The sequence below is a fragment of the Acanthopagrus latus genome, chromosome 23 (assembly GCF_904848185.1).
Source record: "Acanthopagrus latus isolate v.2019 chromosome 23, fAcaLat1.1, whole genome shotgun sequence".
Lineage (NCBI taxonomy): Eukaryota > Metazoa > Chordata > Actinopteri > Spariformes > Sparidae > Acanthopagrus > Acanthopagrus latus.
In genome coordinates, this window is record NC_051061.1 from 20282037 (window position 1) to 20298163 (window position 16127).

General features: G+C 42.8%; 1 protein-coding gene across 14 annotated transcripts; it reads left to right on the forward strand.

Moving 5' to 3' along the window:
- The first annotated feature begins 1109 nt into the window (after nt 1-1109).
- angptl6 (angiopoietin-like 6) lies at nt 1110-16091 on the forward strand. 14 transcript variants are annotated; one of them, XM_037089060.1, is made up of 13 exons: nt 1110-1196; nt 2505-2597; nt 7075-7432; nt 9861-10159; nt 10352-10457; nt 10825-10903; nt 10980-11064; nt 12412-12900; nt 12990-13127; nt 13220-13427; nt 14706-14899; nt 15298-15568; nt 15647-16091. In XM_037089060.1, exons 8-13 carry the CDS (start codon nt 12439-12441, stop codon nt 15829-15831), a joined length of 1458 nt encoding a protein of 485 aa, XP_036944955.1. In that variant the 5' UTR covers nt 1110-1196; nt 2505-2597; nt 7075-7432; nt 9861-10159; nt 10352-10457; nt 10825-10903; nt 10980-11064; nt 12412-12438; the 3' UTR covers nt 15832-16091. The 14 variants fall into 14 exon arrangements, with proteins under 14 accessions (XP_036944955.1, XP_036944959.1, XP_036944958.1 ...); XM_037089064.1 differs by having other exon boundaries at nt 11014-11064; XM_037089063.1 differs by lacking the exon at nt 10980-11064.
- The last annotated feature ends 36 nt before the right edge of the window (nt 16092-16127 follow it).

The following is a 16127-nucleotide window of genomic DNA, read 5'->3' on the forward strand; positions in this document are numbered from 1 at the left end:
CCTCCTGCAGACACGGTTGGACGACTACATATTGTTCTGTCAGAAGATTAAAGATAATATGGATTATTAATTAACATTAATAATAATGTGAGCAGTGTGTACATTAATAAGCAGTGAGAGTTTAAATCGATTCGGTCACGGCCATACGTGTATTCAGAATCACGAGTCTTCACTGCCCTCTAGTGGCCACACGGAGAAACTGCAACGATAAATTCATTAAGCTAGCGTCAATGCAACAAAAATAATAAACAGTACTTCCGGTGAATACCTTCAAAATAAGTGAACCAAAGTGAGGCAAGCGGAAAGGAAGTGATCTGAAAGAATCACATTCATAGACAACACAGAATACAATTTAAAAAAAAAAAGCCTTACTGATGTTTTAATAGCTGTAATTTTCCAACTGAAGAATGTGGAGCTGTAGATTTGAGCTGTCACCACCAGAGAACAGTGATTCAGACCCATGAAACATACCATACTTTTACACTAATTATTCCCGGTAATAAACTGAAGTCTTCAGTTTATTACCGGGAATAATTACCCATGAAATATGCCTTTGTGATACCCTCAGTCTGAAGGTATTATAATGGTATCCTTCGGGATTTCGTAAAGGACAATGTGAGAGAATAAAAAAACAAAAACACATTGCTTCCATAAGTAAGAAGCCATCATTCACATTTAATTTCATTAATTTTATGGTAAAAGTACAGAACAGAAATCAATAACACTTGAGGTGAGGTGTCCAAATGACCTGAATTTACCCAATTACAATATTAAAGTAATGTAACTTGATTACATTACATTAGTATTGGAATAATAACAACTAAAGATCACAGAAATTACATATCAATAAAAAAAAGCACCTGTTTTTCATTGACAATCTGTTAGTATCTTTTTGACAAGAACAGGACAGGAAACAGTAGAGAATCCCAGACTGGGACTCAAAGGTTGAAAGCTGAGACTGTTCACTGGACGCCTGCTCTACCATCTAAACTAAACAGCATTTCTCAATCCTGCACAAAATTAGTCCCGCCCACAGATTTTCTGACGAATGCAGGTGGTGCGCGCCAAAAGGGGCGGTCTCGCTTGTTTCCCGCAAAAAATTTGTGCATTTCCCTCCAAAACTGTAGATGCCTATATTAATGCATGAGGGATCTTCACTCTGGTCCCAGCGGCTCTTCTCTGAGGACACCAATACGGTCAGTAAATTGTTCTGTACCAATCTGCTTTATGTGTCCAGTTACCTGCTCAGTACAGGTGTATTCATGTTTGTTTGTGAGGTGTGCAGATCAGTTATTATGTACGGATCTCAGGTAAAAAGCCCAGGTGATGTTCCTTCATATATCAGGGAGCTCCACATAGTAACTACCTTCATGTGTTGTCTATGTGCGGGTTAAAAGGCAGCCAGCCTCCCTCTCATGTCAGTGAGATTTGTTTTTACCTCAAATGTTTCTGAAATAGCTCTGAACAGGAAGCCGAAGACGGCTCATTTAACTGTTAAGTGTTGAGGTAAATTCGTCTCGAACATAATCCTCCGATCAACCCTGCTATAGACATTATGTTTTGCTTGGTGCACCAAACTCCATTGTGATTTTGTCCGTTTATTCTCTGCCCTGTTTATAACATGAATAATGCTCAGTTAATTAAATGTAGGTCACTTTCTCAAAACAATTCGGTAGTTTTGGTAAAATCGGCATGAAATCTGGTCAGCTAACCTTTGCTGGTGAGTTTAGGTGAGTGGTTATGTTAGCTAACGTTAGCTAGCTGACTTTAAACTTGTTGGATATGCACTACAGGGTTTCGGAAACATGTTAGCAGCGGCTCAGCTGCTTTTATTAACGGGTAAGGACACATGAACCGGGTACTGACACTATAACGAGCTTACAAATATGTTTGAGTCATTTAATTGTCGTGTTTTTACAGACAGGCATGCATATTAGCTAACTGCTAATGTCTGTTAGAGAGTGTTAGCATGAGGCTAGTGTCGTATTAGAGCACAGTTAGCTAACAGGCTCCATGTATTGTCTCATTATGTTAGTATGTCAACATCCACAAGGTCATTTGGAGCAGCTAAAGTAGTTTATACACACAAAATGTAGCCTGCACAGAATGTATGCTGTGTGTTTTCTCAGTTCTGGTTTAATGTGATATTTAAATCACTGCACTGACTCCCTGTGTGTCAAAAGATAGACTTTAAATCATATCACTCCTGTATAAAACACTAAATGTTGTCAGGACTTAATACATCTGGTTTACTTTTGGTTTACATTTAAAAACTGCGGGCTACTCCTGAAGTGATGTCATGCACATGGTTACAGACTGCTATGTCATTATTTATTATGAAATGATAATCCTGTAAGAAATCCCCTTTTTGGTGGATGGGTCTGTACTCTGAGTCTGATTACATCTTTTTTTTCCTGTTACTGTCAGAACATACACACACACACACACATACACACATGCATGTAGTCATCATGTTTAACTAAAGTACCTCCTCCTCTCTCCAGGTGAACAGTGGGACTTGTCTTCAGCTGCAAGTGGATCAGCTCTGACCTGTGTGGTGATCAGACCCGGAGAGGAGAGACAACCGGTCCAACAAGGTCAGTGCAATGGAGGTGCCAAAATTAAAGGCAGAAAGTGTGAGAAAGTGTTCATTAATACTCTAGGATCAGTAAATTATTCTAGAGGATAGTCGAGTCTCATTCACAAGTCATTGAATACCGACAGTTTGTGTTGGCAGAAGCCAGTACAGTGTCACTGTTGGGACACTAGTCTCACTCCTTCTTTTTCTGTTTATCTTTTAAAAAACAAATTAAAAAGGCAAACACATTTGCAAACAAGCAATGTACAGGTAACTTCAATGGGAAATAATAGAGGGAAGTAAAAGTAGTATTTTAAATGGGTTTTACTAAGTGCTCTATTGTAGGCAACTGGCCTTGTTTCAGGTCAACATGTTAAATAGGTTTTCTTAACTGAGAGGAAATATAAACAGTATGTCTGTTTAGAACGGCTGCATTTATTTGATCATATTTATATATAATGTAAATGATAAAATTGTATTTTATTTAACATGTATATCTCCACTGTTCAGCCACAACCTTAAAACAGCTGACAAGTGAAGTGAGCATTGATCATCTTGTTACAATCAAATGTTCTGCTGGGAAACTTTGTGTTCTATCATTTCTGTGGAGCCTCTTTGACAGACACCATCCACCCAAACACTGTTCAGAGCAACTACACCCCGTCATGGCAAAGAACCCAAGGTATCAAACTGGCCTCCTCATTCTCCAGATCCCAATCAAATTGAGCATCCATGGGATGCGTCAGAACCAACTCCCATCCATGTTGGGGCCCCCATGGATTGTTCTTGGCTCAGACTGCATCCAGTGGAAGCTCAGCTGGATTGAGATCTGGGGAATCTGGAGGCCAGGTTGACACCTTGAGCTTTTTCCCACGTTCCTCGGGTCGTTCCTGAGCAGTTTTTGCGGTGTTGCAGGCGTGTTTTCCTGCAGGGGGCGCACTGCCACCAAGGAGTGCTGCTGCCACGAGGGCGTGTACTTGGTCTGCAGCTGTGTTTGGGTGACTGGTGTTTGTCAAAGAGACATCCACATGAATGCTAGGACTCCTGGCTTCACAGCCGAACATGGCATTGGAACACAATGGTGAATGTTATTTATTTCACCTGTCACTGGTTCTAATGATGTGGCTGTCAGTGTTTACACATGTTAAATTCTTTATTAATTCGATCAAAAAATGCATTTAAGCACTGTAACCAGACTTGTTTATATAAGAACCCTGTGGGTTTTGAGCTGGGATTTACACATTTTAAATGGATAGCTTTATTCATGTAGATTCAGCATTAACATTATCCTCGGCCTATTTGCCAAGCAGGCCACTTCTGAGGATCGTATTCAGTTTCTGACGTGCAACTGTGCTGTGGTGAAGTTTTTGGTTTCGCAGCGGTTCTTGTCGTCTCGTTCAGCAAACTGAGCTATAAACACCAGCAGAGTGACCAGAGACATTTTAATTTTAGGTGGCCTGTGTAAGTTTCTCTTGGGTGGTTGTTAGTTTGTCTACGTCCTTCTGAGTATATAAACTATGTTGAGCAGAGCCTGGTGTTAACATTGACATTCTTATTCATGGTAGAAGTGCAGCGAATTAAGCGCTACAACACCAGCAGGACTGAGCGGAGACGAGTTGTTTTGGAGGCCTTGTGGTAAAGAGCTTTCTAGGGACAAAAGTTCAGTAATAGCAATCCAGTTGTTAGTGGTCTGCCAGGCAAACCTGGTGTTAATATTGTAAGTTAAAAGTTAACTTGACCAGACTTCAGCTGTCTTCAATGGCAAATGCCCGAGTGCAGTCCATCAGAGCTGTAAGCAGTGTTTTCCATGAATGGCAGTAGTCAGGCCTTTGATCAGTTGCTGGTATTGGTAATAGCGTATCTTACGAGCCCTCGTGCGATCCCGCCAACTTACAGGTCCCTCATGTCCAGACACCTATGGTTGGCAGAAGCGTGCACAAAGTGTGCGTGTTTAGTTTGGGCCTCGGCCTGGCTAGGGACATGCTCAGGGCCACGGTAGAAGCTAGCCTGACGCCACTAAAGCAGCTCGGGTCTCTGCCCTCAACTGTCCATGACGATTCCACTCGTGAGTTCAGTGCGTATGGTAATGCGATGCCTTTGCTTGAAGATAATGTTGAACCTCTGAGATAAAACAAAATGAAAACAGTTGCAGGAATTAATTTTTTTTTGCAAGTGTGTGCAACAGCATCCTGCTTGATAACACCATGCAGAGATCATTACAAAGCTGTTACAGGGCCCTCGGCCTCACTGCCCAGCAGGCCACTAATAAGGATCCCATTGTGTTGTGGTGACGTTTTTGTTTGGAAGCAGTTGTTGTGGTCATGTTCATAGTGGAAGTGCAGCGAACTGATCGCTACAAACAGCTTGAGTAGTTTCTCTGCGTCCTTCTGATTGTATTGAAGGTTTGTTTTCAGTTCAGGTACGTCTCCACTCCAGCGTGCAAATGTGCGTTCAGAGAGTGCTTGATAAGCTTTATGAAGCCTTTGGAGTCGTTGTCTTGCAAATTGATAGCTACAAACAGCTTAAGTGGTTGTTATTTTGTCTGCATCCTTCTGAGTGTATTGAAGGTTTGTTTTCAGTTCTTGTACTTCTCCACTTCAAATGTGCCTTCAGAGATTGCTAGATAAGCTTTATGAAGTCTTGGCAGTTGTTGTTTTGCTGGAGAAACATTGTGGTATAAAGCTTTTCAGGCTAACAGTGTTAGCTAAACAATGTTGAGTGCAGTAAGCTACGACAGCCAGTTCGCCACCGTAGAGTTTTAGGCACAAAAGTTCATTAACAGCTGTCCAGTTGTTAGTGGTCTGCCAGGCAAACCTGGTTATCAGGCATGTGTGAACTGACCAACCAGAGCAGACTTAGGCCCCACCTCAAAACCCACAGGAGTCAAGGAATGTTTTAATAGCTAGTGGATAAACACAAAAAAATGAATCTTGTTAATAGCCCGCAAAGTGCGTTACTTGACGACCTGAGAATGAGACTCAAAAATCAGCTGACATCACGCAGTTAATCAATTGATTAATAACTGTCCACCATAATGCAGGACACTGGCTTGTCTCACATTTCCTCTCTAAGGTCTCAACTTTCTGCTTTTAATGCTGGATAACTTGATCTATAATAATAAATCATGTTTGATCAGCTAATGTTTAATATTGATTATATGAATCTGCAAAGTAAATAGTAACTAAAGCTGTTAGACAAAGTGCAGTGAAACTATGAATAATATAGTTAAAACTCAATTTATGCAAAATATGAGAAGTATTTAACATGTATATCTCCACTGTTCAGCCGAAACATTAAAACAGCTGACAAGTGAAGTGAGCATCGATCATCTTGTTACATTCAAATGTTCTGCTGGGAAACTTTGAGTTCTGTCATTTCTGTGGAGCCTCTTTGACAAACACCACCCACCCAAACACCGTTCAGAGCAACTACACCCCGTCATGGCAAAGAACCCACGGTGTCAAACTGGCCTCCTCATCCTCCAGATCCCACTTCAGCTGAGCATCTGTGGGATGCGCCAGAACCAACTCCCATCCATGTTGGGGCCCCCATGGATTGTTCTTGGCTCTGACTGCATCCAGTGGAAGCTCAGTTGGATTGACATCTGGGGAATCTTTCCCATGTTCCTCGGGTCGTTCCTGAGCGGTTTTTGCAGCATTGCAGGCGTGTTTTCCTGCAGGGGGGGCACTGCCACCAAGGAGTGCTGCTGCCACGAGGGGGTGTACTTGGTCTGCAGCTGTGTTTGGGTGACTGGTGTTTGTCAAAGAGACATCCACATGAATGCTGGGACCCATAGTTTCACAGCCGAACATGACATTGGAACACAATGATCCATGTTATTTCTTTCACCTGTCACTGGTTCTAATGTTGTGGCTCTCAGTGTATAGACATGTTAAATGCTTTTTACAGATCAAAACCTCCCAAAAAAAGACTAAAAATCTTCATAATGACACACAAAATAAGCATAAATACACAAAAACTTCCATAAAATACATAAAACCTCCACTATAAACCTCTACAGATTCACTAAAAACGTGCACAAATACACAAAAAACTTCCACAAATAGATATAAAACCTCCACAAATACACAAAAACTTCCACAAATACATATAAAACCTCCACAAATACACAAAAACTTCCACAAATACATATGAAACCTCCACAAATACATATAAAACCTCCACAAATATACTCAAACCTCCACAAATTTACTAAACACTTGCATAAATACATGAAAACTTCCACAAATACATACAAAACCTCCACAAATACACAAAAACTTCCACAAATACACTGAAACCTCCACAAATTCAGTAAAAACTTGCACAAATACACAAAAAACTTCCACAGATACATATAAAACCTCCACAAATACACAAATCTTCCACAAATATACTCAAACCTTCACAAATTCACTAAAAACTTCCACAAAATCCCCACAAAACCTGCACAAAGAGACATGAAACTACCACTGCTCTTCTTTCTCATCTTGCAGGTGATGGGCGCTTGAAAGGACGAATCACCAAGACAAACAAGACGAGCCGCCACAGGAGCCTGAGGGGAAAGTGTCAGTATCTTTCACTTGTATTTTATGAGGGGGATCAAACATGGCTGATATATCTGCAGAGTGCTGATGGTCACTGTTCGTTTCTCCAGAACGAGAGCAGCCAGGAGCTGAAAGTGCGGGCAGAGGAACCGGCTGCTGAGGACGAGTTTGAGGACAGTTTCCTTAACTGAATCCTGATTTCCTGCAGTCAAGTGTTGTGGACCGACATGTTGTCTGGTTGCTGCTCGGCCCAGGACAGGAAGTCTCTGCAGCGAGTGATCCATCCATCCACATTGACAGTGGAGAGGTGAGGTTGTCTGCACAGAGCTCAGAGAATACTGAACAAGACTAGCATACCCAGAAGTAACAGCTGACGTAGCCTCTGTCCTCAGGCTGTGAGACAAAATAGACGGCTTTGGTTTCTGTTTGTCTGTGGTGAAGCATTAAATGAGTCAAACTTCATTTACAAGCCTGGTGTTGTCAAATGTTTTCTATCAGATCAGTAGGAAATGTGCTGCTCGCAAACAGACTCACACTCTGGGCTGTATAGACTTCTGCCCCATGCACTCCCATTGAAAATGAGTTTGAGCCAAAAACGAAAATGTGGTCTATCTTAAAAGTGCCTCTTTCGTTGTAATTATGCTTTTACACAAAGGTACGACTCATATACATTCACAAAAAAAGCCTAGGTTGCATTTTAGTGAGAGTTTCCCTTTAATGCAGAAATCAGACTTGTGGTTAAGACCTTCAGAACAAGTGACCAAAGCGAAGCAATCAGAACGGATCACATGTGGAAAAGAAAGAGAAACTGCACAGTTGTATCCTGTCACCTGAGTCAGGCTTCAGTATTAAAGCTTACCAGTTCACTTTTCAGCTCCTTATTCTTTTTTGCCCCAAAAATTCATATAAATACGTTTTTAGTGTTATTTTGTGCCCATTCCATCATTGATTATTGCGTGCAGACCAACATAAAACAGGACCAGGACCCTAAGTAACATGGAGATCCTTATTTAAGACCCTACACATTCAGAATGAGACAAAACCAAACCTTATTCTACAAGATAAATGCTAAGCTCAATGAAGTTTCAATGCTTTAGTTTAAAAAAAAAAGCTGTCATGATTAAAATGTTGAGTTGATGAGAGAGCTGGTGATGTGAATTGAAAAGTGGCAGCAGGAAGTTTATCAAGAGGAAGTAGACAAGCTCCAGGGAAACCACAATGAAGAACAGAATTCTGGTTGTGGTATGAACACTTCCCTAAAGTCTGAAGTTCACGGCAGAATTTAACACACTCACTGATGCTGTTTTGTTACCTGAACATTTCAAACCTCCAAACCTGAGCCCACAGTCCAGCAGCTCGTGGTTTGATCTGTCACGCTGAACATATTGACCTGTGTGACTCTGTAACGTTGGAGGACCAGCTGTGAAAACATGGTTTAATAGATACTCTAAGTATCACAGCTCTGCAGAAGTGCAGAACTGCAGGCGTTACTCCAGATCTACGTGACGTCACTCAACAGTTAGGAGATCATTTCACAGTTTATAAAAAAAACTAATGCTGATGGAGCGTTTTCGTTCTTTATGTTTTTTTGCTATCTGCTCGCACAATCAGTCTCCACCTTAAACCTGATGCTCTCTGATTTCACAGATTGGGTGTGACAGAACCGTGCAACAGATTTAATCTTCCAGCTCACAACATTTGAAGGTTGTGTTGAGTTTTTTTATGAAGACAAATCAAATCTACAGAGCTTGTAGAAAGGTGCAGAATCAAAGTCTCTTTTCTGCAAAATAACAGGAAACTGCTCAAAACATTTTTTTTTTTTAATGGAAAAGTTACTTTGATATAGAGCCTGACAGTTATTGGATTTGTGGGGCAGATGGTGCATAATACAGAGTATATACATAAACATATGTTTTTGCAATGATCCCTCAAATATTTATGCATAGAAACATACATAATGGTTGAGGGATAATTTACTTTTTAACCTTAAACTCGATTATCCAAAACAACATCAGTGCACTGAAACAGGAAACTTCACTGGGAATGAAACACTTACAAATCACCCCGAGCATTTGTTTCTGCAGAATGTCCTGTAGAATAACAAATCAATAGAATGAAATAAAAAATAAAGGTGCCGATACTCGGTGACACTAATATCTATAATAATGGCTGTTATGTCCAGTAGAAAGTCCCTGCAGCTGCTGCCGTCTGCTCTGCGGATAAAAAAGTGGCTCACATTTAGAGCCGTGGATCTCTTGACACCAGCACATTAGTCTGAAAAATGAAGGTTGAAACCGAATGTGTAACATTTTTCAGACTCGTCTAATCCTCCATTAAAGATAAAAGTGTCAAAACTTGCCGGTTCCACTGAGGCTGCTGCATTCATGATGAAAACATTTAAATTCCGCCTACCTTCGCCCGGTGGCCGATGCTGAGTTGAGGTACATAAACGCTCCAGATATTGAGCGTTTTAATCCGTTACAATTCTTTGACGTCGACAGCAATAATATTTTGCATGTAAAACACATCATCCTGAAATATGCATCATTGTTATGGAGTCATATAAAACAACAGAATATCCTCCAACCAGCTGTGAACATCTCAAGCAGCTACACATACGAGAACATTTAATCATACGACGACAAACCGAGCCTCGCTGCACTGGCTCACAATTCATACAAGATCAGACTTTAAGGTGCTGTGGATGACATCCTCCTCCTCCTCTTTTCATTCAGGGTCCCCTCTGATGGACCTCGGGGCCCCTGGGACCATCTCCCTCTCCCGGCTCCTGCTGCCTCACATATTGATGCATATGGATCATCATAACATGGGCTCTGCTGGATCATTGCTCTACTCTGTTTTAGTGTCTTGTCATATCTGTAAAATGTGATGCCTCTTCACTCTGATCTTCTTCGTTATACTGCTTATTATCTCGTGTGGCCTCCCTCCTCCACGTCACCACGGCAGAGAGGAGGTCGTGTGGGTCGGGCACCGATGCCTCGGCCTGCTCAGTCGTCTCCTGGATCCACAAACTGTGCGTATATTAGAATTTGTATCAGATACTCTGTCAATCCAACTTGTAAACTGTGATTTTGTTGCTCTGTTCTGTACATACGGCATCTGTCGCACGTCTGCTCGTCCTGGGAGAGGCATCCCTCCTCTGTGGCTTTTCCTGAGTTTTCTTCTGTCTTTATTTTAAGTTGTGTCCATTCATTATTTAACCCAGCAGTCTGTCCGAATCGTCTTGTTGAGATTCAGGGAGATCAGGTCAACTGCACACAGGAAGACGAACGCCTCAAATCAAACTAAACTAAAGATGTTGTAGTGAAGAGGTGCGCGTGTGTCTTCTTTAGACAGAAAAAGTTTGTTTTTAGCTTCTCAAATGTGACTTTTCACACATTTATGCATTTTCCATTATTTTCTGACATTTTTTAGACAAAATGATTCATCAGTAAATCGAGGAAACAATCAACATATTAATTGATAATGAAAATAATCACTGTTTGCGGCCCTCGTGTGAAGCTCTGCATTAGAATACCACACTAGCTCAGCTCCTGATGGTAAAGAGTCTGTGGCAGGACAGCAGGTTGTTGGCCCGAGGGAGGAGACATCCCGGGATTCCTGCCCTGAGCTCCAGTTAAACAAGTGGTGGGAGGCGGCGTCACTGAGATAGTTTGTAATTATTTGTCTCTTCCTCAGTGATCCTGAGGCAGATCCTCGGGAGCAGAAGAAGAGGGTGTCTAGCTGCTGACAGAACTAAGGACCTCTTCTGATTCAGGTTTTTTGTTGACCCTCGTCCTCATCTTCACCTCAACAGACACCGAACAGTGTGATTTATTTTAAATATGCGTTAGTCTTTATCTTACTTTTGCCTCCTGGGAGCTGCAGCAACACTCCGGAACGGAACAGAGACATCCCAAACACTTTTCAGCTGCTGTGGTAAGTCCCTGTCAGGACGATGCACTTCACTGTGCTCTGAGTGAATCTGAGGTCACACTCTGACAAATGGATCACCAGCCAGCTAAAGAAACATTTGTTGATCAGTTCAGACTCTGTGGCTTCATTCAGAAAAAAGACATTTGCGTTGTGATGTGTCTCTGTGCAGAGACAGTTGGGTGTCAGATGTCAGTAATGAGCTGTTTGTATGCATGTGTTTATGGTGTTGACTGTGGTTGTTGTGGTTGGATGTGGCTCTGACTCCTCTGTTGACTCTGAGGTGGAGGTGTGTTGATTCTGGCTGGTTGATGTTGACTGTTGTCCCTTCAGTGTTGACTTGCTAATAAATTCCAGCTCGGGGGAAAAAGTGCATACTTTACAAAGAAACATCTGGTCCCACGACCAACACTTTCACAAAGTCGAGTTTCAATCGATCCGATGTAGTTTACGTAATGGATTTATAGGAAAAGGGGCTGATGTCACCGATCCAGACTCCATGGTTCTGTTGATTGATTCCAGTTCCTTGAATTGTATTTATTTTTTATTTGGTACTTTCAAACTCACTCGTAGAAATGCACTCAAGTTCTTCAAAACATTAAAGGAGTTACTGCAGCAGTCTGATCTCCTCCACCTGTTTAGACATGAAGTCAACTTTAAAGCTACAGCTCAAATAAATTGAATTGAAATACATTTATTTCTGTCACATTTCTGTCTGTGTTTTTGACTCCTTTATTTTACACGTTGCTGTGTGTTTACAGGTGCTGCTGCCAATGTGAAAACAAGTAGTAGGAAGCCGTTTGTGGCTGCAGAGGAAGCCGAGTGTAATCTGATAAATTGCCTCCAGTGATGACGCTCTGTGGCTAAGTTGCCTTGTGGTTAATGCAGGGAGGGCTGAAGCAAATGATTCCTTTCATTGTTGATTTAGTGCGTGGTTTATAGAAATGTCAGAAAATGGTGAAACATGTCGATCGGTGTTTCCCAAGATGACGTCCTCGTCTCATTTCTTCCACAATCCAAAGACATTCAGTTCAGGACAGAAATCAGAAAACAATCTCATTTGAGAAGCTGGTGTGGAGGAAATTGGACTTTTCATATATCTCTGTTCTGCTGTAATGAGTTTCATCATTTGTTTTCTAAAGGGTCTAACAGTGCTGGAGGAGTGGAATTTGATTTTGGTTTGAGTCACATTTTAAGTAAAAAAATGCACATTTCTCATTTACCAGATTCTTAAATCCTCCTCTGTGACAGTAAACTAAATATCTTTGGGTTGTGGACAGTTGAGGATGTTATCTTGATGATCAGGTGTTATATCTGTGGTAATTCTCCTCTTGTTCTGTCCTCCGCTTCCAGATTGAAACTCGGAAGCTGAACACCTTCATGGAGAAGACACTGACATTAGGTCTGACTCTTTTCTTGACTCTTTGTCTGGATGGAGCTGCAGCTGGAGGACGGAAGGATGGAGAGAACAGTCAGAAACGTTCATCACGATCTTCAGATACTAAAGGAGGCCGCTGCTCCTACACCTTCATTGTTCCGCAGCAGAAACTGACAGGAGCGCTGTGTTTGAACACACAGCCTGCTGCCACCAACCACTCGGAGGTGGCAGCGCTGCGGGCGGAGCTGGTGCGGCAGCAGGAGCAGCTGGAGAAGCTCCGTGGCCAACTGGAGCAGGAGGGGTCCCTCGCCATGGAGGTCAGAGCCCTGCGCAAGGAGAGCAGCAGCATGAATTCTCGTATCGCCCAGCTGTACGCCCAGCTGCTGCATGAAGTCATACACAAGAAAGATCAGGCTGTGGAGCAGCGAAGGGTGGAGAACCTCCTGCTTAATGCCACTGCACAGGTGAGCAGAGAACCACAGTGCTTGTTGATGTGTAAATCTGTTGATGTTCAAAGCTACATCTAACCCTCAACTGTGGTGGAACATCTCAGGCACTGCAGGTGTCCAGTAACTACAGGGAGCTGGAGAAGAAATATGGAGTCCTCACCTCCATGATGAGCTCCCAGAACCAGTTTATTGCTCGTCTGGAGAAGCAGTGCCAGTGCAGGGACTCCACCCAGTCCACCCTGGTAGGAAATAATCTGCATATTGCAAATGTGCGCAAAGTGGTTTTCACACAGGAACTGAGAAAGAAGTGTTGTTTTTGTGTTGGTCTGGACAGGTGACGACTGAACCACCAAAAAGCCCGTCTAATGTGCATCCTAATTACAGCTCCGAAGCCAGCGAAATGACCAATGATGTTCAAAGGGACCAAAGTGCTCCATCACCACCACAGCAGCAAGAAAAACCAGCTCATTCTGTCCCCACCACTACAGCCCACACTCCTACAGACCCTCCTTTCATTAGCTTCCCCGTCACAAAGACTCCAGGTACGTCAGTGTCAACCACATCAGCAGTTAAGTTTAGGAAGTACTTAAGTAAGTCTCTCCAGCCAATGATGCTAACAGTGCACTGTGCAGAAGGAAGTGTGCAACGGATGAGAGACTAATGAGCTAAGATAGCTAAAATGTTACAGCTCAGCCGAGGAGAACAACATAAACGTTGACACAAGCATGAACCTCTTGTTTATGAGCAGTTGCACACTTCCTCCCGCATGGTGACACTGTATGGTTTGTGGGTGTGGCTGAGTCAAAAGAAAATAGTCTCTTTAAGAAACTGCTCACATCAGGGTCTGTGGATTCGAGCGCCGTCTACTCCCATCTCTACATCTCGACAGCCAGCGCCTCCAAAGCTCTGCATCTCACACCAGAACAATCTAGGTAGATAAATAGAGCTACAGGTGAGGGGAAACATACATATTTTCGATTTGGTGTCCAACTGTCCCTTTAAACCAAGTGTGTTGAAGCGTATCAGTCTTCTGTCCGAGTTATTTAGCTGCTCAGATAAGCAGAAGCCGAAGGAGTCAGTGACCTGCTGGTAGGAGGCCTATCGCTCTGGGAATGCCTAAACAATGTCGGCCAGCTCGCAGCTCTTATCAGAACGGAGAGTGTTTCATAATGAAGACACACTCACGGGCACACGGATGAAACCCAGCATTTGTTGGAGCTTTAAATGACACTGTGACTGTTCGCCTGCACACCAGGAATGCTTGAAATGACAAAGTAGAGGAGCCCTTTCAACATCAGCAGAATCAGTAGTGACTACAGCATCTGAGTGACTCACCACTTCCTAAGAGGCCTGATGAAAGACCGCGTTGCCAAACCGTCTTGTTTTTGCGAAGTACGGACTGCAAATGCCTGACGGGGAAGACCATTAAGCATTATCACTTTGTTTAGAAGACTTTCCATGTGTGCATTTTCTCTGTGCAAATATGTTCGTCTTATCAGTGTGACATGAGACACTGAACATGTGTTGGGGAAGAATTCCGTGGATCTAAACAGATTTGCAGAGGTTGTTACGTATCTGATCTTTCTGACGGTAAAAGAATCTAAAAAAAATCTCTGCAACCAGCATTCTTTGCGTTTTACAAATGACCACTAGAGTTCGACCAAAAAAATAAATAAAACCCTCAGAAGCAAATAACCCATCTTTACTTTACTATGAAACTAAATGGAAAATTAGAGGTTGATTAAATGTCTTGATTCCAACTCGTTTTTTAACAATCAACATCTGCAACAACAACTAATAATACTTCTTTTCCATCTCAGGGCCGTGGCGAGACTGCCAGCATGTTATGGAATCAGGTGAGACCACCAGCGGGATCTACCTGCTCCGCCCTCAGAGTGCCAACCGCCTCCTGCAGGCCTGGTGTGAGCAGAGTCGGGCGCAGGGAGGCTGGACGGTCATCCAGAGGAGGCAGGACGGGTCGGTCAACTTCTTCAGGACTTGGGAGCAGTACAAGGTGAGTCCACACATGTGCAAGAGTCTGCAAAACACACCGGGCCAAGAGTCTTGACAGATGCTTGTTCCATTCAGCAGTCATGGCACAAAATAAAGGAATTCATTACAATGAACATTACAGGGTTGCAGTTAAAAGACTTGTGTAAAAACATGGAAACAGCAAAGCATTTTCCTGAGCTACACTGTGCAGAATATGCATAAAAATATTACAATCCCAAAGAATGAAATTGGCTTTAAAAGCATTGTCAACATAAACGTCTACAGCAAAACAGAATAAAATAGTTATCCAAAATGAATAGATCTAAAGAATGTTACACAGTCAGCATGTATCGCCCACCATTAAATGATAAAAAAAATGATACTTTCCTCAGATGAAACCAGTGAGTTTGTGTGTTGCAGCAAGGCTTCGGGAACCTTGATGGAGAGTACTGGCTCGGCCTGGAACACCTCTACTGGATGACTAAGCAGGCCACGTATAAGCTCCGGGTGGCTCTGGAGGACTGGCAGGGCCGGCAGGTGTTCGCCGAGTACGACAGCTTCCACCTGGAACCGGAGAGCGACTGGTACCGGCTGCGGTTGGGACAGTACCAAGGCACAGCAGGAGACTCCCTGTCGTGGCACAACAACAAGGCCTTCACCACTCTGGACCGAGACAAGGACAGCTACACAGGTCTGCTCTCGCTCTGTCACTGTTCGTCAGCTCTCTGTTTCACTGTGTCTGTTAATATTCTTCCGTTGGTGTCAACAGGTAACTGCGCTCATTTCCAAAAAGGAGGCTGGTGGTACCACATGTGTGCCCACTCCAATCTGAACGGGGTGTGGTATCGAGGTGGACACTATCGTAGCCGCTACCAGGACGGGGTCTACTGGGCGGAGTTCCACGGGGGATCCTACTCCCTCAAACGAGTGACCATGATGATCAAACCCACATAACACAGTTGCATTATGGACACAACTGAGAAATGGTAGACATATATCCAGGGCCTTATATGATATGTTGACCTCGCACAGTGTTGAGCCAGTTTATGAAAAAATGTCCTAACATGTTGATTAGAGGCCTGTCAGTGAGGACATCAGTGACATGTCAGTGAATCATTAAATAGAAATGTCTTTCCTCTTGTGGTGCAGTTTCCTGACAACATCTGAAACTTTCCCATTTGCAATGTACCTTTCAATAAAAAGATACAACAGTAGCTCCTGTATGACATTTTTAAAATACTGGAGAAATA